The sequence below is a fragment of the Centrocercus urophasianus genome, unplaced genomic scaffold, assembly GCF_019232065.1.
Source record: "Centrocercus urophasianus isolate 14NV4802_14NV808 unplaced genomic scaffold, USGS_Curo_1.0 seq_24, whole genome shotgun sequence".
Taxonomy (NCBI): Eukaryota; Metazoa; Chordata; class Aves; order Galliformes; family Phasianidae; genus Centrocercus; species Centrocercus urophasianus.
The window spans coordinates 13,155,863-13,180,132 of record NW_024884800.1 but is presented as its reverse complement, the minus strand read 5'-3'; the positions used below and the strand labels follow the sequence as shown (position 1 = coordinate 13,180,132).

Sequence of the window (24,270 nt, the reverse complement as noted above, 5' to 3'; positions counted from 1 at the left end):
CTGGCTTTTTAAATACAACTTCTTTAATAAGAGGCCTTACTTTTTATTTTATTAAATATTTATTTTTCTTTGCATTTCCAAATCTAAAGATGTTTCTGCTAAAAATAAATCCTGTGAGGCAGATGAGAAGATTCAACAGGAATCATCTCTGCCAGTGGCTTTTTTTCAACGTGACTAATTGCCTATCTGGGACTGCTTCACATTCAGGGCAGTGCACCTCTAGCATCCCTGCCCTTCAGACAGCCTCTGGCACAAAGTTCTCAGTCATCAGGTACTGAAGGACGGCAGCTGCTTCTATCATTTCCCAACTCTGATGGGAAATGTGGAATAAAATAGTAATTAAGAAGTCTGTCCTGAAAGGGGCAAGTCTTGTACATTATTTACAAGTAGGAAGCTAGGACTGACAATAGCAGTAACTTTCCAGGAAGAAACAAAGCAACTATAAAATCTCTGGAATCATCTCGGGTGTTTCTGGACTGCTATCTTCAGATTAAGCAATTAGTTGTTATATATATTTTTGAAAGTATTAGAAATAGGCTGTTTTGTTGCCAAATGCATAGACAAATGTTGTATGTTTCAAACACTTTCATTCCAAGGTTCTAAAAAACTGGTTAATTGTCTTTATTTTTAAATTCATTAAATGGTGGAAAAAAAAACAAACACAATTATCTTAGAGCTTGACTATGATTCCTATCCCTGCAATGAAGATGTGTGAAAATGACTCGTTAGCTTGCTGTGGTTTTAATGAGTTCCAGGACAGAAGTATGACAGCAGTAACGTCAGGGAAGCTTGAGAAGCACAGAAAAGATTATTTATTTAACAAAAAAAGAAAAAGAGAAAAAAAAACCCACAAATGTACCTATTAAGAATTCCACACACGCTCCTAGGAGCCTGCATGGGGGTGGATCTCACAGTGCTCTCAGGGTTTGTTCACAGACTCGGGCCAGGGTTGCATTCTTACTTCTGTGTCCTGCACTGCTGTAAATGTGTCTGTTCTCCATCTTGGATACCGTTTGGCCGACTTGTGCTGCACAGAAATGAGCTCAAGTATTATTTTTTTTAGCTGCTTGTGTTGGATTTCTCTGATGCCAGCGGCTGCACCTCAGCAGGTCTTCAGTTAGCATATCCTGCCACCAAAAATAAAGCATGGTCCAGTCACCACAAGAAGGGAAGTACCTTCTTCTCTCCTCTCTGCTAGCTGTACGAAATGTCACTGTATGCTGTTATCCGTGGTATAGTCACTGTTTTGGCCACAGAGTGTTCCTCACGCTGAGCTTGTACATGCATGCGTTTGTCTGCTCAGTGGCGTTGGTTGTCACAACTGGACAAGGATTCAGAGAGACCTCTGCCAGCCCCTACCACGAAACAGGAGTCAATTGTTCTTTGCTTGGCAGCCAGAGTGTATGGTAACCAGCTTAGCCTTGCTAAGAGATATGGAGAGAGTGGTCCACAAACGTTCTTGGCAGACTGCTGTTAGTACACATGCAGTAACTTAGTGATGGGGCAAGCTGACGAAGACAGATTTTGTTTTTTTTAACTGAGTGGATAGGTATCCTTAATTCTGAAGCTCTGGTTTTCAGGAAACAAGCAAAGAACTACCTTTATTTCAAGGGAAAGCATTTGAGGTTTCTTTGGATGCAATCTGCAATTCTTGGGTGGGGGGGGTGGGGGGGGAAGGTTTAAAATCTCTTTGCTTGTGTCTGTCCTTGAGCTGACAGAGTAATTTCTTTTTCTGGATGAAGCTTGCAAAAATCTTGCTTATACATGTGTTAGAGTTGACTGCCATAATCCCAGGCACGTGTCATGTATATAAACAATAACTTTCTTGAGCCTGCCAATGGTTGCATGCATCTTTGATGGTAAGTCAGAAGGAAAAACAGTACAGGAAAGAGAAAGAGGGATGTTTACGTGCTCTTTGCAGATTCCCTTTGGTCTGTCATGAAGGTAGGAGCCTGCAAACTTTGTTCTCTATGCTTACCTATTCTTCCAAGCAAGTACTCATGTTCTTTTAGAATGTGACTAAGAAAATTAGGGAGCAATATAATTTGTTGAAGTTGATAATGTGGAAAATTGCCCTGGACAGCTTCCCAGCAGATCGCTTCAGCATATCTGTGTCAGATGCCTTGTGCTTTAGTTGAGTGGCACTACATTCATAACTGCTTGGGGATCACTCTTGGTTTCTGTGAGGCTCACTGATGTTTGCCTGGCCCAGCTTACGTGTCAAATGGAATCGAAGCTGCAAGGACCACAGCTGGATGCAGTGGCTGAAGGTGGCAGTTGTGAATGTGGGTCAGAAGAGCCAGCAGCCACATGCACACTTGAGTCACAGTGCTCTAAGGGAGGAAGTGTACAAACTGAGAACATGAGTATTATTTGTGTGCCACCTCTCCTCTATTTCCTTCAATCCTTTCAGAGGCTTGAAACAGCTTGTTTTCTGAGGAGAGACATGTGAAAGATCTTTTAAAAGAAGTCCTGTTCTTTCTAATCTCTGTGACTGAGTGTTGTTTCTTTTTTGCCTCTTTCTATGCTCAGTGACTGCTAACCAAGATTGTGTAACTGGCTCAGATAAAGTGCTTGAGGTACTCATTTTTCTGCCCTTTGAACTGCCTGTTTACAGCAACATTTAGAATCTTTAAGCCTGGGCTGGACAGAGTTATCCTCCACTTTGTGCTTAGCCTAGAGTCTGTGGCCAGCCATCTCAAGTCAATGCTTGCATCAAGGGCTACCAGTTGTCACAGGCTGACATAACACTATTGAAAATATGGGTGAATAGTGGCAGCTGGTTGTTTTTTGAAGTCAGATACTTTTGCTGCTGAATATTCTGTATTTGATTTGATATCTTAGTCTGTTGTGCTGGACAGATACAGGTACTGCTTCTATTCCCACTGAAGTTGGTGAGAATTTGGTTGGTGGATTCCTTAGCAGCAGCACCTTGCTGCTTTAATAAGCAAGTACTGATACAGCCCTAGGTACTGAGGTTGGTCCCTAGAGGTGTTGCATGGCCAAGGAAGCAGGTGGACAGTAGGGAGCTTTCTTGTTCTTTTGCTCCATCATGCAAAGCTTTTCATGGCAGAAGTGAGTCAGCACAGAAAATTTGAAGCATGCAATTCTCTTACATCCGTATCTGCTGAGATTTTTTACCTTTGAGCTAAAGATGCACAGAGGCAATTGCTTTTTGTCACACTGTTTATATTAGTGTTAAATAATGCTGCTAAATCAGTCTGTAGAACAGCAACAAGAAAAAAGCCTCTCAGCTCTTCAGGTGTGACGCTCACAAGCTGCTGCCATCTGCTGAAGCAGGAGAGCTGCTCAAGGTGGGAACCAGTAGCAAAGCACGGTGTAGCCCTTGGTGAAAAGAGCACCACCTTCCTAAGTGAGGCCAAATTCACACTGGGAGCTGCTCTGGTGTACTGGTGCTGCATCTGCACTGCGGATGCTATGCATACAGACATACATTTTAGGAAGATCTGCTAAAGAATTCTGCAACTCTTGACTGGATCAGGATGTAACAAACTCTGAACTCCAGTTTAGTCTGAAGCAACCAGTTTAGATCTAGACTGGTGTCTGCTAGGTTTTTTATTCAGGGTATCCAGACAAAAGTAAACAGAGGAGGAGCCTACATTTTCATTGTTTATCAGAAATGTATCTCATTTGCTGTACATTCCTTTTTTAGGACATGTTATCTGTTTAAAAAAAAAAAAAAAGAAAAAAGAAAAGAAAAAAACAACAAAAAAGATAAAAAGCAAAAACAAATGTGTAGTGAAAATCTTCTGTAACTTTGGATTAAGAGGTAATTATGATCTTTTTAAAAAGAGAACTAAGTTATTTACTTTGTAAATGTGCTGATGGCATGGATCCATCTTACTGACCTCAGCATCTTTTTTTTTTTTTTTTTTTTTTTTTTTTTTTTTTTTTAAAGATTTTGGGTTTTGTTTCCAATATTAAGTTATTTTAAATTGTGGTTGAAGCAATAGAAAATTGAAATATGGATTGTGCATGACTGTGTCTTGAGTGTAAAAATATTGCAGTTTGAAACTTGGACCTAAAGTATTGCAAATAAAAGTTATAAATACCAGTGGAGAGTGTGAACTGCAGCCTTTCCTACGCTCTGTTGATACTTTCTGACAAAAAATGTCAGGGATGGAAAAAGATTACCAACCTCAATCATCTGCCCTTAGAAAGACTTCATCTGTTTGTCTGCGTGAAAAACTTTCAACTTTCACCTGTGCCACCAGAACATCATGTTATGAAGCAGGATTTACTTGTCTAAGCCTGTACTTACCCTCTCCTGCTAGAGCTTCTTGTGTCTGCAGCAGCTAACAGACTCTTTGCTGCTCTGGTCTGGATAAATGCACTGAGTGCTGCAACTTCTCAATGTGTTGTATGTCTGTTTGCTCTGTATTTATTAAAAAACAAACAAAACAAAACAAAACATCCCCTCCTCATGACTGTGGTGAGTTACAGAGATGGCAGTAGTGATTGTCTGCCCCTACGAGAACCTCGTTAGTCTTTTAAACTGCTTTATAAGCTCTTATACAGCTGCTCACATAAAGCTGTGGTAAGATCACCTGGCCAAGTGCTCAAGAGTTAAGCAACACCAAAATTAGATGTATATGGGCCACCATGGAAACACCACTCCTGTACTTGCTGTACTGTGCAGGGCTGTACTGCATCCAGTAAATGCTCTGTCTCAGAGGGGTTTTTTTGCTAGCAGTGGAGAAAGGTGGGAGGGGCAGGCTCCAGCCATGGGCACACTCCCCCAGACCTCAGCCTGGCTTCCCAGTGTCACCAACTTGTGTTTAACTCACACCAAGACACTGATCCTAGCTACCTGTTGCCACCAGGTCTGTGAAGGTGTGTACCAGCTCTGCTGAGTCTGCACTTACCTCCAGGCCCTCAAAGGTCTCCAGGTTTCTGGTCTCCAGAAACATTCAGCAAGCATCAAGGAATGGCAGTGGGTGCCATTTTTCCATAGGAGGAAATTCAATAACACACCTTTGCTTTATCTGTGTTTCCATGTCAGACGCCATGCTGTCAGACTGCCCCTCTGCTGCCATCTGTCACATAACAACAATATAACAGGATACTGGTGGGAAGATTCAGCCTTTACAGCTGTACTGCCAACATCTGCCTCTGACATTGCAGACCAGCATCACAAAAATAGGACGCATTGCTTTTGGAGCACTGTGTGAGTGTATAAATAAATAAAATACACGATATACTGGTTTTATAAATGCTCTGTATGTTATACAGTATATTTTCTATATATTGTACAAATGTGTACAGAAACCATTATGTTGCTGTGTAATACCCGTTTACAGAATCACAGATTCACCAAGGTTGGAAAAGACCTACAAGATCATCCAGTCCAACCCATCACCAATAGTTCTCACTACATCATGTCCCTCAACACAACGTCCAAACATTCCCTGAACACCTCCAGGGTTGGTGACTCCACCACCCCCCCTGGGCAGCCCATTCCAGTGCCTGACCGCTCTTTCAGAGAAGCAGTTTCCTAATGTCCAGCCTAAATCTCCCCTGATGCAGCTTGAAGCCATTCCCTCTAGTTCTATCACCAGTTACACGAGAGAAGAAGCCGACCCCCAGCTCACTACAACCTCCCTTCAGGTAGTTATAAGAGCAATGAGGTCTTCCCTGAGCCTTCTCCAGATTGAACAATCCCAGCTCCTTCAGCTGCTCCTTATAAGCCCTGTGCTCCAGACCCCTCACCAGTTTTGTTCCCCTTCTTTGAACCCACTCCAGAGCCTCAATGTTTTTCTTGCAGTGAGGGGCCCAAAACTGGACACAGTACTCGAGATGAGGCTTCACCAGAGCTCAGTACAGGAGGACAATCACTGCCCTGTTCCTGCTGGCAACACCGTTCCTGATGCCAGGTTGCCAATGGCCTTCTTGGCCACCTGGGCACACTGCTGGCCCATGTTCAGCCCAGCATCAATCGACACCCCCAGGTCCATTTCCTCTCTGCAGTCTTCCAGCCTCTCTGCCCCAAGCCTGTAGCATTGCCTGGCGTTGTTGTGGCCATAGTGCAGGACTCAGCATTTGGCCTTATTGAACCTTATCCCATTGGCTTCAGCCCAGCCATCGAGCCTGTCCAGATCCCTCTGCAGGCCTCGCTACCCCCAGGCAGATCCACACTTCCAGCCAACTTGGTGTCATCTGCGAACTTGCTGAGGGTGCACCTGATGCCCTCATCCAGGTCATCAATAAAGATACTGAAGCGGACAGGCCCCAGCACCAACCTCTGGGGAACACCACTGGTGACTGTCACCAGCTGGATTTAACTGCATTCACCACCACTCTTTGAGCCCTCCAGCCAGCTCCTCATCCAGCCAAGAATGCACCTGCCCAAGCCACGGGCTGCCAGCTTCTGCAGGATAATACTGTAGTTCCCTGAATCCTCCTTACAACTCTTCTTGTAGATGGGAGTCACATTGGCAAGCCTTTAGCCTTCTGGGACCTCACCAGTCAACAAGGAACGCTGATAGATAATGGAAATGCCCATCACCTCCACCAGTTCCCTCAGCACTCTCGGGTGAATCTCATCCAGCCCTATGCACTTGGAGCAGTCCAGTTTCCATCATACATGTATGTTTATGTATATATATATATATATATATACACACACACACATACAGATACACACAACTATAAATGACTGTATTTTGTGCATGTAATTAGATAGAACATAAATGTATATAAATTGCTAAAAAGATACATATAATGTGTTTGTGCAACTGTGTATATACACAGATGTATGAAGAGTGCATTTCTATATATACCCAATATATTTGAAGGTATCGAGCATATGCTATAGAGTTATATGCATAAATTATCATATATAGCATCCATATATACCACCCTCTCTCTGCAAAATGCTCCCTCTCTAGCCAACTACATATAATATAGTATTTAGCTTATACATTGTGTATATAAAGTCCCTTCTATAAATATGAATCACACTGTCTATACATATTTACAGTACATGATCTATAATATAAACTATATACTATACATACTTCATGTATGTGTATATATATGTATATGTACACTCACACAGAGCACCTCTCTGCTTATGCACACACAACACACATACATATACAGAAGTGTCCTCTTTCTCATACAGAGTCAAAGACTCATTCAGGCTGGAAAAGACCTCTGAGATCACTGAGTCCCAGTGCCTGCCTATCCTGACGTGCCACTAACCACATCTCTCAGTGCCATGCTGAGCCTTTTCTTGAACACCTCCTCGCTTGCTGACCCCACCACCTCCCTGCACAGCCTGTGCCAGTGCAGCACCACTCTTTCCAAGAAGCTTTTTCCTAAAACATGAACCTCCCTCAGTGCAAATTAATAGATGTATGTATTTTATATATGTGTCTGCACACACAGATACCTACAGTGTAAGCATGTGTAGAGCTATGTATACATACACAACTACACATACATACACATACATACCATCCTCAATCCATCATGTATACGGGCATTTATGTAAAGAGCTGTGTGTAGGTACATACGTAAAAGATACACAGGATGAGATCTGAGACAAAAACCTAACACTGTGTATTATCTATGTACACCTACATATGTCAGTCACGCAAGAGATGCTGAAATGCACTCTGTGCACGTTACATAGGACACAGTGTATGTATTTGTGTCTATGGTACATACATACGTATAGAAAAAGACAAATGCAGACTCATCACTCCCTCTCTAGTCATCTATATGGAATTCTAGCATGTATTTTATATATGTATATTGGTGCCTACACACACAAACAGTGGTTTTAATGTATATAAGAATACATATTGATATAATCTATATGTAATAAAAATACAGGAGGAGACAGTGAGTGTTCCATCACTAACACACTCACTAGCCATCCAACTTTCTTAAATATAGGTGAGCATGTACATATATTTTTAAGCTTTTAAAAACATACATACACACACAGGCATACAGCTCCTTACATAACTTTATAACACTGCTGTCTACATTAACAGACATCTACACAGACCTCACACAACTACAAACTCTCTCTATATACTGAACATCTATAAGTGCACATGTACACACACGTACATACGACCAGGAGCTCTGCACGCGTGTTCTCACCTGAGTCGCACCCACAAAACGCGCCATGTGCCAGGCCGACAGGTAAGATGGCGGCCGCAGCGCCGCCTGCGGGGGACGGCGCGGAATGGCGGCACGCGGGAGCCCCTCACCACAGCCTGAGGCGATCCGCGCGCGGCTCGAGCGCCGCCATGCGGCCGCACGCCCAAGGCGGAGCTGCGGGCGGTAACGGCGCGGAGCAGCTGCGCGGGGAACAGAGGCGTGCGGGGATCTGCGCGTCTTTCTCTCCCCCCGCCCCCAAACTGACTGAGGGCGGTTAGGGTCACGCCGAAGTGATTTTTCTTTTATCTGAAACAAGAATGTTTCATTGCAGAAATTATTCAAGTTGTTTATATTTTGTTAGCCTTTTATTTAGGTTGCTTCGTATTGAAAAAATAAAGGTTGAAATTTGAAATAAAATATTTTCCAGACTTGTATTAATGTGGGGATTTACGGGGGACCGAAGCCTGCACACACACCCAGGCAGTTACCATGAAACAGAACATCTTCCCACAAGGTATGGCTGACTGCTGACAAACACCTCCGGGCTCTGGTTTGAGCAGGGAAAGCCGCCTGGCCCAGCTGGGTGCTGTCTGCCAGGAACCCTCTTTGGGCTATGCTCTGACCCCAGTCAATCAGCCAGATCAGCAAACCCCTCTTTACTGCACCCATCTCAGAAGAAAGAGTTCTGCAAAATTGTCTGAAAAGGGGATTATGCAACAAAACCAACTCTGCTCTCCCCAGGTGCTCACCTTTGCTGCCTGCAATCCTCAACAGCTCTGCAGCCCTGCTGCTCTGCCTGTGCAGGCAAGGTGTGTCTGATGGGCTGCTAGGAGGCAGAGCTATAGTGAATAAAATAGTGCATGAGGAAAAGTAACATAAACAGGTCAGCCCAGACTGAGTGGCAGCTCGCTGTGTGTCTTGCCTGAGCTCTGGTCTGTATGAGTTGCATGATTTTTTAAAAGAAATGCACCTTACAGTCATGTCTGAGAATAAGCAACTCCAAAGCCATGAGTTTACAGAGAAGTTATACTTGCCTCTGGGTGCAGCTCACATCTGACAAATGCTCTGCGTGCAAAATGGCTTGAGCCCAAGCTATTTTAAAAATAGTTGGATTTAGGTACTTGGTACAGCAGCTAAGCTGATGGCAGCATAACATCCTTCATAGCTTTATATTCCAGCCCTAACATGTCAGACAAATCTTTTTCCTCCCACAGCATTGATCCTTTTGGATGCCCCAAGCAGACTTACTTACAAACCTTTTTTGAAAACATTAACTCCACCAAGGGCCATTTTATAAGTTATAAACATTGCACAAAATGGCTGAAGTAGTTATGAGGTACACAGAAATAGAAGCTTCCTGGCTGTACAGAAGGCAGAATAGTAAGCCTTTAGCTTCACTTTCAAGACCATAATTTGCAACCATACAAAATCCATTTCTGAGATGTCTGACACAGTAAGCCTCTTTTACACTGCCAGAATCACTGCATAGCTTGACAATTCAAAATGTCTGCTATGAAGGAGCCCTACTGACAGGCTATATGCAGAAGTTAAAAGGAAGTTTGTACAAGGAACCTTGCTGTAAGGAAAATATGAACAATACTTGACCTCCATCATACCCAAGTTAAAGTTTCTCAAAGATGTGAGCTCTATCAGCAATAAACCAATGCAAAATTTCCAAAGAAAAAACCTGGTACCTACTATGTCATGGCATCTTTGTTTTACAGACCCATTCCTGTCATAAACTAATTTTCTCCTCTTTCATTCTGGTGTTGCTCATCACACCTAATGAGGCAAAGGGAGCATTCTTTCATTCTAGCATAAAGTAGATTAATCAAAACCTCCTTAGGGAGGTGGCTTCCATAATTGAGTTTGTCCTCCAGGCAAAGCCACAGCTGAACTGTGAGATGCCCATCTCTTGGCCAAAGATATCAACTTGTGAGTCAGCTTGGGGTGGACAACAGGAAAATACAAAGAGAGCCTTTATGCAGGGAAAGCTATCACTCCAAGACGTGCCCCTCTATTTTAATGTTGCCATGGCACGTCTGGTCTTACGTCCTACTACTGAAATCCTCGAGTTTTAGCCAAGGAACAGAAATATCTTTATCAATAAGAGTGAAATTAATTTAAAAAAAATCAGTATTAGGGAAAAAAATTCCAATCAAAGCTCAAAAAACTCCCCCTCCCAAGGGGAGTCTAGCAGTGAACAAGGACATCAGGCATGTGAGTCCATCTTGTCCTTGCCAGCGTGCCAGCCTGCTGGCATGCGGCTGTGGAGATACAGCTATTCCCACCTGCCTGCTGGGAACGTGTAATGATCTGTGAGAACAGTCATGTCTGCTTCCAGCTTACATGTCACGAGCTACTGAAGGATGCTGCTGGGGGAGATGGCTATGAGCTCATGTCTTAATGAGCTCATCTGCTGACCGTTAGTTTGGCACCTTTTCTACTGCTTGCTGTATGATGAACATATATATATATGCATTTTTTTTCCCTTTAAAAGTCTCCCTCCCCATTATCGAAAATAATGGAGAGCTTTAGAGAGCTTTTTCTTTTTAAAGCAATTGTGAGTATGTACATGAAACCTTTGCTTACAAGTCATTCACACAGAAAGCACAGACAAGCCCTCCTGCTGCGAGGTGACAGCTCTGTCTGGCTCTGCAGGGCTTTGGTATTCATAGCTCTACGAGGTCATCACTGGAAAAAACCTTGACGGTGATGTGACCTGGCACCTCCTCGGCTTCTTGGCTGCCCCTCCCTCGAAGTTGCAGAGTCTGCTGTTCTCTGGGGTCACTGGGTGAAGCTGCCAGCAGCGCCTGTCCAAGGAACTGGTCACACAAGATGTTGCTGTTCCAGACCTAGAGACAAAGGGACAGAAATAACCCCAGCTGAAGCACTGCTTCTCTTTCACACTCTACTCAAAAAGGTTGTGCTGGAGGAGGGTCATTCCCATTAACCCCTCAGAAGAGCAGTGAGGAGGGGGCATACATCTAAATTTAGCTAATTGTCTAGCAAGCAAGTGGGAGATTCTGGATTTGCATGCTCATTTACATATGTTATGCAAATAAGGAGCTAAATGCAGCTTTTTACTTTCTAGGTCAAAGCCTGCCTAGAAGAGGAATGAAAATTAGCAGTTTGAGTTTATCAGCAGTAAAAACCTACGTGCAGTCAGCTTGTTTGTGCCACTCTGCCAGCTTGTGCTCACCTCCTGCTCTCTAGCAGTGCTTTTCCTGTGACTGTTAGAACCAGATCCCCTCTGCTCAGAGTGCTCCCTAAGTAACAGCAGTTGCTGTTCAATGGAAAAGATCTGGGCTAGAGAATCAGAATTAGTGGAGCAGCTGAACAGTGTCAATCATAGCCCAGAAAGGGAAACAGTTCTTGCACTTGTCTTGTTTTTTCTATCCCCTGTCCTTGGCAGCTCACTCAGTGTGGTTTACCTTACCTGGACAATGATGGGACTGTCAATGTTCTTCCTGTAGAAGATGACTCGTGTGTCGAAAGTCGCCCTGGTAGTATTGTGTTGTACAGGGGAGCGCACCTTTTGGTTCTCACACTTGATGAGCACATAGGGATCTGCTCCTGAAACACAGCCATTAGATCACAGAATAGTAGCTGAGACCTGCCCAGAAACCCAGCAGGAGCCATGTCCTCCATTGCCTGGCAGCACAACTGCTAGTGACATGGAACAGGGCACCAGAGTACACCACATCCACTGCTAGCTCCCTGTAACAGACAGAAGTGAAATACCTCATTCTTGATGAGTAACAACCGAATGCTCAGAATTAGAAGTTGAACACTGTTTGCCATGAAACCAGCCAACTCTTTGACTGGGATTGTCATCTTCCCATATCCCTTTACTGTACACATCCTCATTTAACACAAAGTCTTCCAAGTGAAACACTACACTTCCCAGCACTGCTCAAGACACGAGAGACAAAATGCATCCATGTGTATGTAATCTGATATGTGGTTCAGGGCTACAGGGCAAAAATGGAAGGTTAAAGCTGTTCATCCTCCACAGTTCACTGAACACATATCTCAGTGCCCAGCTTTACAGTGCCTAAGTTGAAAATGCTGTCTACCACATTCTGATATGAGTTGTATATTAGTTTTAGGAGGTAATTTTCATGAAGCAGTTTCCCTTGTAGAAAACAAAATATTGTCAAAACACACAAGAGCATGCTGCTTTCAACAAAATTTTCTGTAGGAAGCTGTCAAAGCAAGTCCTCCGTAGTTCCTGATTTCATTCCCGTGAATCTGATAGAATTTCTTTGGTTCTATTATTTTGATCTCTGTTATTTTAAAGTTTAAATTATTGTCATATAATTCTTCCCAATTAATAACTTAAATTACACTTTAATTATACATAACCCACTGAGATGATCAACATTTCAGAAATATGTTACAGTTCCTACATTTCACATTTTCACTTTGATATAAACATTGATATTTCCTTTTCATTCCAGTAGGGAGCAAGAATTGCTTTGAGGAAAAAAAAAAAAAAGAAAAAAATCTGTCTTTATCCTGGAATGGGACAGACCACTCCACTTTACTTTTATTTAAAAGCAAGTGCTACATTTTTCTGTATTTCAATGCAAGTATTTTTATCCATTCTTAGTGTTAATTGCAGCATATCTATTTTTTCAGCCCCTTCTACTTTTGCAACTCATATTTTAAATAAGCCCACTGAATGTGTGTAAGTGTAATTCAGATACACGATCATTTCTTACGCACATTTTGACCATCTACCCGAAAGAGCCACTACTCGAATGACAGTCATAAGGCAGCAACATTTTAGGGTAGCTTTCACTTTTAAATAATTCATACCCAGCTTAGTTTTCCTCAAACATATCACTCAAACACCTCACACAAACAAACCACATAGCTGCTACATCCAAAACAGAAGGAATTCCTTACACTGACGAGAAAGATTTTTCCGTATGCTGCACTGCAATTACATCTGGCCAGACATGTAGCAGCCCGTTACCCTGACAACATATCACACTTTCTACAGCAGGTACCAATGTATTGGCTTCTCTGGGAGGCAATTACTTTCTGTGTCACTGAAGGTGTGGATTTAGCTCTGGGGCACGAGGCAGCACCATGCTATGTACCAGTGATGGAAGGGCTCCACCATTCGCTGAGAGATTTGGAAAATGAACCTGAATAAAATGGGGTCTTGCATGAAACAGCCATAGGCTACAAGCAAAGCAACATCTGATCATTAACTGAAATCAAGAGACACAGGGCATAAGAGGTGGTGGGGAAAGAACATAGAAATTTAAGAGTTAACAGGCGAATTTGCTGGATTGCAGAACTATTAATGAAGGGACTAGCTAAGTCAATGGAAAAGGAAAGTTAACATTTAAAAGAAACATTAAAATTCTCAGAATCAGATAGAAAAAAAAATAGGAAGGCAGAAGACAGACATTAAAAGTAATTGCACAGCATGACCTCACGATTGCATTACTGAACTGCCATTTATATCATAGAATGGGACAGGGCTGCCCCCAAACAAATCAGGTTGGCCTTGAACACCTTGAGGGATGGGGCAGGAAGAATGGCTTTAAGTCTAGAAGAAAAGAAAGAACTGGGAGAGCTGCATATGTGGAATGAAACTAGAAATGTTCTCAGCTACCGCGGGCCCAGGTGTCTGCAGCACTAGCCTGGTTTATGTGCAGTACAGTGACAATGCAGAAAGGGCTATTAATGTGGAAAAGAAAATATCCTAGCATTCACTGCAAGTTGGGAAGGAGAACAACTTGAGCTTCTATTCCGGTAGTGGAAGAGGTTCAGTTCTCAATCATATATATGATTCAAGCTTTCCTGTGCTTTGCCTGGATATTTATCATCTGTTTTTGCCCTCTCCTTCCATTTCTTGATCTACTCCCAGGGCATCTGCCATTAAAGGCACCAGATACGCTCCTTACCAGGGATATTGTACATCATACACCGAGTTTAGAAAAGAAATGGTGAAAGGCCATTAAACACGTGAATTCAGCATGGAATTCCAGTGGAAAGGCTTAAGTAAAGATGACTTTTTCCAGAAGATAAGCTGTTAAGAAAAGAGTGCGACAGACAATAGGGAGAGCAATTTTTAAAACAGACTTGGGAATGACAGGCAGACTGAAATCCAAGCACACAGCACTTCCCCATCTTCTTGCAAACTGCCACTTTACTTGGCTCCCAAATAGCTGGATCAACTTCAGCACAAGCTAACTCAGTGAGGTACTTCCAAGAGAAGCAGCCAATATATGTTCAGAACTAGATTCATCTGCTAATCTAGCAGCAAACCATCCATTATTTTTTTCTGACAGGACAATGGATTAAAGACAGCAGCAAGGAAGAGCTTTTAAATAAACATTTATAACAGAGATTAAACAACCTTCTTCTGTCGGGGGACAGGGTTCTGATGACAAGCAGCTTATGAGCCAGGCTGGGAGTGCACTTGCTATGCAGACTTCATTCTCTTCCAGTTTTGCTTAAGTAGTTTCTCAGAAATTTGTGCTAAGCCCAACTCTCATATGACAGCGAGGGGCTGATGTGATGAATAGCACATTCAAATCTAAAATCACACTAAGCAAGATGTATCAAAAAAAGGTACCTCTGTACAGAGTCCTCTTAGTTTCCACATCCCCTTACACCGGTTCAGAGTATAGAGATATTCTGATGTTTTCAGGACGCAGTTTGTCACAGAGAAGTAATAAAATGCCTCAGTTCTCAGAAGCTTCAGAAAGAATAATATAATCCCTCATGATCATCTAGTTCTGCATTCTCTGTCTGCTAAAGGATGGTAGTGATGCCTTACTCAAACCAGGCAGGCAAACTGGCCAAGGGATATATAGCTAACTGATGACAGAGACTAGGAGAAGGAAATAGCAGAGCTGAGATGCAAATACACAGGTAGACAAAGAAGTCCGGAAACTCATGTAAAATGCAATGGAATAATCAGACACAGCAGCTCACATGGAAACAAGTTACCATCAATATCTGCACCAAAAAATGAGTAACAGTAACGTGTGCATGAGGCTCTCTTAGCAGCATACACAGTCACTTAATCTACCTGTTTCCTATGCGAGTAAACATTGATTGCGTCTAACCTGAAGGGAAACTTCTACTTGTCTTTCCATATGGAAACTGCCATGTGGCATTTTGTGTCAGCTCACAGTATTGATTATACAAGAGGTTGCTGCTGACTCTTAATTCTGGCTCACACTAGGAAATGGAAATACTAGGAAATGGAAATGGAAATACTCCGGGAGTGGCGGGCAAGACTTACTTTGGTAACTACCCATGTGGCTGAGGTCTAAACTCAATTCTGGGACATATGATTTGACATCCTCCAAGCAGACACCTCTTTTTTGATTGCTTGGCTGCTATTTCTCCTTGAAATATGGGAAACAGAACAGACATGGATCTAGAGAAGCTACAGAGAGATGGAAGACGCCAAATAGATGAGAGATGACAATTTCTTCTGCACAATATTAGAAAACAATCTCAGAATACATTAACTCATTACTTTTTAGTGTATATTTACAATTCACATGTGCACTGTGTTTCAAGGAATTTCTGTATTCAAATATTATAATGTACAAAAAAAAAAATCCCAACCCAAAGGTGAGAAACGTGTGCCATGTTCTACTTTTTGTCTTACTAAAAATGGAATCCAGTATCAATCAGAAACTTTGCAGACTTCCCCACAAGACACCCTCAGAAGGCAGGATGCAGTTGTTGATGTTACACTTGTCACTGCACAGCTTAGTTTTAATGCATAGCACAAATGTGCGTGTTTGACTTAATGATTTTTTATTTATGCTCTTGATCTACTCCATTTCTCTAAAGCTGCCATAATATGTGGCAACTATAAGATAATCTATATCCTGTGAGTTAGAGAATCTTAAAGGAAAAACAATGCTGATAAAGAAAGATTCAAATAGATTTTCACAGCAGAATTCAAGGTAACAGGGAATGCTGATGGAAAGAATGATTTCAAGCCTTCCTTCAGTGCCCTACCTATGAATGGTACTGCAGGCTGATTTGGTGCTGCAGGCTGAAAAGGGACAAAAGGCTTTTGCCAAAATCTTTGTGTTGACACAAAAGGAAAATATTTTTTACATTTTTGGTGACATTTTATTCAAAGGCAAACAATAAGACTCGTTTAGGCTTTTGTGTTCAGATTTTGCTTATGTTTAAACAAATTCTGTGAGCCCATTTCCTATATACAGTTCTTCCCACAATAGTGTACATTTTCACTTTTGTTGGGGCAGTTACGAGCCCAGTTCTGGGTGCTGAAATCAAAATGGCAGGTATTTCTGCTCAACCTGGATATGTGTGGTAGCACTGGGTCCTAGCAGTATTTTGAGCTGTACTATGGAGTATCTATTACACATCAGTTTTATGTTCCATTTGTATATTCCTGAGGCCTGTGTCACAATGCACCAACTGACAATACTCTCTGAGCTGAAGCGTGGTCTTTGGCAGCTGCAGGCAATTGTTTTTAATGATCTTATCAAGATTGTAATTGTGCTAAGGATTGTGAAATGCTAAGGGTGGAGAATTGGCTTTCATTACTTTATTGCAGGGAATGTTAGAGAAAAATGTCTAAGGAATTTTAAATGGAGGGAAAAAAGCCTTAAAAATGGAAATGTCCTCCACGGGGCAAGCACAAGAACATACTCCCTCTTTTCAAAGAACTGCTTTGCTATTCTGTCACTTGTAGCCCCCTCATTTATCTCATCCAAGCATCCTGCCTCTCTGAGAACATGGAGCCATACTGCTTATTTGACCGAGGTGTCTGTAGCTCATCTTTTTCAAGAGAAGTAACAAGTCAAATGAACTGACGCAATGCCATACATTTCTTCCCTTCAACATTCATGTCCCCTGAAGAGACAACCAGAGTTAACAGAAAGGGACTTGCACAGTAAAAAGTAGATTTACCCACTGCTCAATGGGCACAAGGACCAACTGTGAAAAGGGAACAAAATTGCAGCTGGCTAGTGGGAGAAATCTTACAGTTGCTCCAGAAGTCTCAGTACTGAAGGTGTAACAATTTCTTTACCACAAAGCGTTAAAGAAATTGAGTTTCACACCTTAAAGTAAAGAGAGTTGAAGAGTTATCCAGAACAAACAGCTGATGCTTCATCAGCCTGTTCCAAGTTCACTGTACTATCTCTGCTCATTTACTTTCTCTCCTCCCAAGACTTAGTGCTGGTCTTGTATTCCACTGGTCATGGAAAGTGAAGGATGACAGATGGAGTATAGGAGTAGAAAATCAGGAAGTAAATGACAACTGGGTGTGTTTCCTAATTAACTGCCAACATCAGGTACCAGAAAGACATTTATGCATTGTTGTTTCAAGACACTTCCTTCAATGTGTAGGCACACAGCCTTGTACTCGTAATTTAACCTCTCCCTCTTTTAGTGTACTTAGCAAAATGCCGTATTTCTTCCCCTGAAGTGCTATTAAACCTATGGTAACGAAGAGCAAAGTGTTCTGGCAGCTATCAATGATATCACTGAGGTAAGTGTAATACACCACATGTGTAGTCATGTGTGTTACTCAACAGTCTCCCTGGATTTTTCCATTCAGAAAACAGATACCCCTGAAAAGTTAATTTCTTACTAATCCCTACAAAAAGCTTCTGGAGAGAGTCTGGCTACTACAGTCCATCTGCACCAGGATAGATGACACATGACTCTTGCCAGTTTACATCATCTTATTCATCTGAGCTCTCCTTTTGAACAGATCTTACAATGTGTTGAAAAAAAAACAACCCAATTTCTTTGGATAATTTCTGACTGCTTACATGTCAACTTAGCTCTGCTCTGGAGGACTGAAGAAGCCCTTTCCATTCTTCCAGGCTTGTTTTACACTTACCACCTGATCCATCTTGCTCCTGTAAGCCTTCTGCAGAGTGGATTTTGATTTGGGTGATTCTGCGTGGATAGCCACAAAGAAGACTCCAACATGTCATTTCAGGCTTATCTGCTGTCAGCTCTCTGAAAAATCAAGGCAAAGCAATTGCAGCAGTGAATTTCAAGCAGACTATCAATGGTTTTGTATTGTTGGCCTTTTCTGAACTTGACATTTGTTGCAAATTTGTGGTACAGACTTGCAGAAGTAAAAACAAAGCAAACCACACTAAATGTATTTCATCTCTTGTATGACAGCAAAAGTGGTAGGAATTTATTTATTTTTTTTTTTTTTTAAAGAAAAGTAATGTCAAAACAAGACAAAAATTCACTGGGCCTCGTTCTACTAAGAACTAGTTTTGCTCTCACAGATAACCACTAGTTTCAAATGAGATTGGTTAAAGACAGTATCAGCTGTACAGACAAGTACCAATATTCAGAGTTCTGCACCAAAACTTAAGGCAACTACAGAAGCCAGATTAAAAGATTAAGAGTTCCAGTTGTTCTTAAGTCATCAAGCAAAAATGTCCGGAGCACACACAGAAGCCAGTAGTCCACCTGGAGATTCTTGGAGGTGACTCAGGCTATCTTGAAGGACATCTTCTGGAGTTCTGAAGTGATACATGCTAGTGAGTCAACAATATTTGAGGGCAACCAGGCAACAATTTTTGGGAAAGTGCAGCCAGTACAGGCAAGGGAAGATCTCATGCAACTGTGAGTGCAAGACTACCTGAGCTTTGACGGCACATCAGTGAAGAGTCTCAGGATAAAATCTGTAGTAATGCCAGGAAGATATGTAGTTGGGATAAGGATGTAACGGCCTTGCTTAAGGGTCTTCTTCAAGAACACATTGCGTGTATTGATGTATGGAGATGTGGCTACTCTCTCCTGCACAGTCAGCTTGTGTAGTCGATAGCTTCTGTTATCTTCTACCTACAACCACAGAGCAATATAAAGGTTAGCAAGGAGGAATATCAGAGACAGCAGGCAGGATTTTCCCTGCATATCATGCCACCTTTCACGGGCAGAAAAAACACTGGTTTGTCACAGTTCACTCACTGTAGTTGTGACACAGACTCCTGACAGCCAACTCAGTGCTCCCAATGCTAGCCCACACTGGCTCCCAAGCAGTGCTGCTTTGCACTTCACATATACATGTACTCATACATCCCTAAGTGGAGGTGATAGTTTGAGACTGGCAGACACATTTGTCCACTAACAGACATTATGATACTGCAGAACTTTGAATATTTGCAGAGATGCATGCACACTCCAAGGGCATCAACTGCTAAGCTACACTGCCATCTTAGGTGAGGATGAGATTTATCTGCCTGCTTTCTATAGCATGCTGTACTCTGCACGTGAGATAAAGCCTTTCAGTCTTATATTGCAAACTCTCCATCCAGGGCACACGAACAGATGCACACAGCCATATTTACATTGTCCTTCCCTGAATAATTAAAAAAAAAAAAGCTAGAGAATTATCATTTACATTTTGTTTTGTGAAGCTGTGCTTAAATATTAACACTCTTCAGGCAACTAATGTTTGCCACAGCACAGTTAAAACATAAATCCATTCTCCTGTGACTGATCACAGCCCTGCATTCGTTTCTGGTATTTCTCTTTTGTCTTCTGATAATTTACAGCATGGTCTTTGGAAGGCCCATAGCTGTATTAACAAATCTGGTGGTTTCCAACTTTTCCAAAATAGAAAATTATTGAACAGAAATAAAAGACAGAGCATTGACATGTTTCTGAAGATGCAATTTCTTTTCCAAGCCTTCCTAGCAGACATGAGCAAGGCATGGGGAGATTATGCTACTTTCTAGATTGACACTTTTCAATACATTTGGTAAGCACGTGGTTGTCAAACATACAGGTGGGATATAGATGCCAACAGCTGTGACTGACTGTTAAAAACTGGCTATTTTTGAAGTAGGGCCATAGCCTGAGTGCAGCTCCACTGGTTATAGCAAGGGATTATAAAATAATCCCTCTCCTCTGTGAAAAAGATGCATAGCTGTTTCTCTTTCTTTCCTCCTTCTGCTTTTAGTCCTTGTGTTTTTGTTTTACACAGTTTGCCCTAAGAGTGTAATTAAATTACTGTTTGGGATCCCTTTGGCTTCTTTTCACATGTTCTCATTTCCTACTCACTACTCCAGCTATTGAAATCGCTCTTGACACTTTTGACTTGTCTAAGTGGGAAAAGAAAAACTGCAGACTTTCAGAACTCATTCACTTGGCTGTATTTGTTTGAATAGAGGTAGGATTCCCCAGTGAGACAAAGAAATAAAACCTCCATTTTTAAGCATTAGTACATTTTTCTGCGAAAAAACAATCTGTCTCTCCAAAGTTTGGAATAATGAAAAACATTTAGAATTCTTTTGCAGTAGGTAATAAAGACTTACGCTCCTTCAGTTCAAATAGAGTTTGCACTAAACTAAATTCAGAGCAGTTCAAATAGTCTGTCTAATGTCAGCTGTAGTGAGTGAACGCACACAGAACTTGTGGAGAGCCAGATCCCTCTGTGATAGTCATGCCTCTATCTGCCAAAGGTTTCATTTGCCAGAATGAGGCGAGGTTTCAGAACAAACTCAACCAGTTGTGCCTACCTTGAAGATTTCAAAACCAATGATGATGTTGTCTCCTTTCCCTACTTTTTTGCTCCTGCGCTGATCCTCCTGTTGTAATGAGATCAACACTTTGTCTTCTGTCTTCTTAACATCAAAGATGTACTAAATAAGAGAGAGGATAGTAAGCTGATAAAAAAGCCTTATTAGACAGAGGATAAAGCTATCACTGAGGAAATGGATGCATAAAAAGGAGGGAACTGAAAACACATTTGAGGGTAGGTGGAAAGTTATACATTACACTTTCTCAGCAATTTACATCTGAAAATTAATACTAATTAAAAATAAAAACACAAAAAAAACACACACAAAAGCACACATATAGAAAAAAAAAAAAGCAGGTAAATTGCCTAACAGGGCAGTATGAGACTGTTAAAAAATAACTGTTGAGGCAGCAGAAGGGAAGAGCCACTCTGAAACTTTCATTTACAAATATGTAAATCAGGAGTGAGATAAAAAAAAATAAACCAATAGATTTCAGATAGGATCTATGTTCATTTTAGATTATTCTCTTAAGCTGAATATCTAAACAGGGCCAGTAAGTTTCAAATATCATCTTCATACAGGACCTGCAAAGGAAGGTATCTTCCAAATGTTAATTTTTTTCTACGCTTGCATCTACAATTTCTATTTAATATAAGAATGACAGGAATATTAATTATAGTATTTCTCAGATTTTCTGAAAGCCTTAGGAACACACAGCTAAAAGACTAAGAAGGCCTCCTGCATCTTTAACATGCAAATCTTTTATCCAGACTGTTTAAACTTGAATTGACCTGGGTTTAAAACCAATCAAAGCAAATTATTTCAGGCTTAGGCAGCAATTCCTAGCTCAATAAAAGATTCTTGAATTGAATACAGCACTAAAGTAATTCTACCAGATCAGTTCAAAAGTGAATCTGTGGGCTTTATGCAGATGAAAAACATCCGGTGGGTGTTTCCATATATGATAAAGAATTTAACACTCAAAGTATCTCACTCTGGATTTTATTTCTTTCTTTCTGCATATAAAAATACGCAGAGACGTGCAGTCAGACATTTTTATTCTTATCCTTTCTGAACTGCAGACAGTGTTATACTGTCAGACAGGCTAGGGTGTCCTTGAGCAAATAGAGGTGTGGAAGGGGAGCTTTAAGAGTGCAAGAGAGCTCTCTTGGACTGATGAGAGGTGTGCAACTGCAGTGATCTTTGAACTGAAGACATTTCAGCTGTCCTAATAGGTACCAACCTGAAAACCAGCAGGTGGCTGTAGGGGTGCCTACATACTTGGCGGCTTAAATTCACTTACTTTAATGGAACTGGAAGTGTCAAAGCCCCCCTCGATACAGATGAACCTCACAAGAGGTTTCAGTGTCAAGCAGTGAGAGGGAGAACAGAGCGTCTCTCTAGATTGCAGTAGTATGTGCCATAGTAACTGATGACAGCCCTAAGCTAACATAAATGTGCTTCAGCACTGCCATTAAGAGACTTTTAATTAACTAGCCTAGAGGCAACTGGAATAAGAAGAACTTCCATTACATCGGGCATTGCACTCAACCGTAACAATTATACTTTGTTCTCTGCTAAACACTTACAAGTAGGCCCAGACAAGTACATGGAATACATTCAGATTAATACATGGGGATATCTGAATAAAATCACCTTCTAGAAAGGAGGCACTGACACTTAATCAGAGGAGTGAAGAACTGCTTCTCTATCTGCTTCAAAAACTCTTGTTAAGTGGATATACTTCAAAACTGTGCAAAGTAGAGACTCTCACCTGGGGATTCTGAAGGAAGGTCTCTGTGTTATCAAAGCATCCGCCACAGCGATTTAGCAGGGGCTCTGAATTCTTTGCCCAAGCCCCATGCAGCATTTTTGTCTCCCAGGTCTTGTGGATACTGAAGTAGGAGGTATTTACAATCCGGCAGATGTCCACATCAGTGAAATTCTTACACCAGTCCTCAAAAGTCATCCTGTTCCACAGGACACCAGGAGAATTATGGTTTATTTGAAAGTAAACAGTGCTATTCACCCACAGAGCCACAATAACACATGACATCTTCCAGTAATTTAACTGCAGGCATTGTTTAGCTTTCCAGAGGACAGAATCACCAGAAACCTCTCCATGTGGAAATACCCATGAAGCCACAATCACACTATCTTAGAATTTCACTTAAAAAACTATCACCTCAGAGCTTTAAGCCAAAATGACCGGTTGTATCTACCAGGCTGGATTTGATAACTTCAGTATTTGCAAAGAGAAAGGAGATCACCTGCAATCAAAGCTGAATAAAAAATCCACTCCTCCAGAACACTGTTATGGTCCTTGTTACATCTGTTCATGAACAAGATTAAAACCTAAATGCTCTGGATATAGTTTTTCGTAGCTTCTCAATGCTGTAACCTCCATCTGCCATGGTAACAGGCTGGATCTCAGGACAGTTTGAAAATATTTCTCCTTTTTTGCACAAGAGAACAGGTTGGTATCTCTGGACTACCATAATGTACTGGCCCACTAACGCTCTGGGACCAAATCCTACAGGCAGCTTCTGTTTGCCAGTTCTGACAAAGTACAGAAGATTTTCCATACTGAGCCCTACTAGCATATATGATGCAGTACTGATGATCAACTGAAGAAGCTGCTGGACTGCCTGATTGGATCTGAGTTTTAACTGGATTCAAGCGATTTGAGTTCTACAGATTCTGTGGAAAATGGACACTTCCTGTCCTGGCGCTGGACAAAACTGACAAACACCAAAATTCATTTGCTGCAACTGCATTTACTGGCACCTTGGACTTAAAACTCCTACAAATAGACTCAGTAGTCACTAACCAAAACTGACAGCGTATTCAATATTTGGTGTTCTGTCATGTAAACCAGCACATGTGTTATCTCGGATTATAAGTGACTCTCATAAATGTAGATAATACATTTTGAAATATTTTGAAGGGGTTTGAAGCTTATATTTACTGAGAACTACTTTTTTTTTTTTTTCCTCTGTTTTCTCTGTCATCTTTTGGGAGTTTAAAAGAAGCAGACCTTATGCTAACTGGATAATCTATTATTCATATTGCAGAGTTGTTTTTGAAGCTGTTGAATTGCACAGATAATTGTGATTACTCAATGTAGCCATTATTTCCAACCCCTCCACATGACTCCCACTCACCAGAACTCTCCATCATTCTCAACAGTGAGTCCCAGACGTTTACGCTCCGCATTGCTGACTTTCTTCCACTCTTCAGAACTAGAAAGAAAAAAAAAAAAAGATGTACTAAATAAAATTAAATATTCTTATCTGGAAAACCAATTAAAAGTAAAATTCTCTCATTGTCCCTCTTTATAAAAATAACAATGGAATATAAATGGCAGGTTGTATTCAAGAAAAGGGTACATGGCTTACAGAAGGAGTTTAAAATCATTAACTGATTTGAAACATACTAGAAATAAAAGAGGTGAACAGCAAATTGGCACAGCTAGAGCAGAACTTCATTGATTTCCTTTGTTACACTCTAGCTTAGGACAGTTAAAGAGTTATTTTGGAAGGTCACATGAGACTGACTCAGTTTCTTAAAGGATCTTCAAAGAAACACAGATTTGCTCATCAAGAGCATA

General features: G+C 41.4%; 1 protein-coding gene across 7 annotated transcripts in view; it reads right to left on the bottom strand.

The window, feature by feature from the left end:
* Positions 1-8,379: 8,379 nt before the first annotated feature.
* CAPN6 (calpain 6) overlaps positions 8,380-24,270 on the bottom strand; it is a 57,779-nt gene continuing 41,888 nt past the window's right edge. For all 7 annotated transcript variants that reach the window (XM_042825446.1, XM_042825444.1, XM_042825448.1 and 4 more), the window contains 7 exons: positions 23,825-23,902; positions 22,435-22,630; positions 20,658-20,780; positions 18,776-18,978; positions 18,011-18,132; positions 11,576-11,712; positions 8,380-10,991 (listed from right to left, as the gene is read on the bottom strand). In XM_042825446.1, the coding sequence (XP_042681380.1) occupies positions 10,809-10,991; positions 11,576-11,712; positions 18,011-18,132; positions 18,776-18,978; positions 20,658-20,780; positions 22,435-22,630; positions 23,825-23,902 (1,042 nt within the window). In that variant the 3' untranslated portion in view covers positions 8,380-10,808. The remainder of the gene's footprint in view (positions 10,992-11,575; positions 11,713-18,010; positions 18,133-18,775; positions 18,979-20,657; positions 20,781-22,434; positions 22,631-23,824; positions 23,903-24,270) is intronic.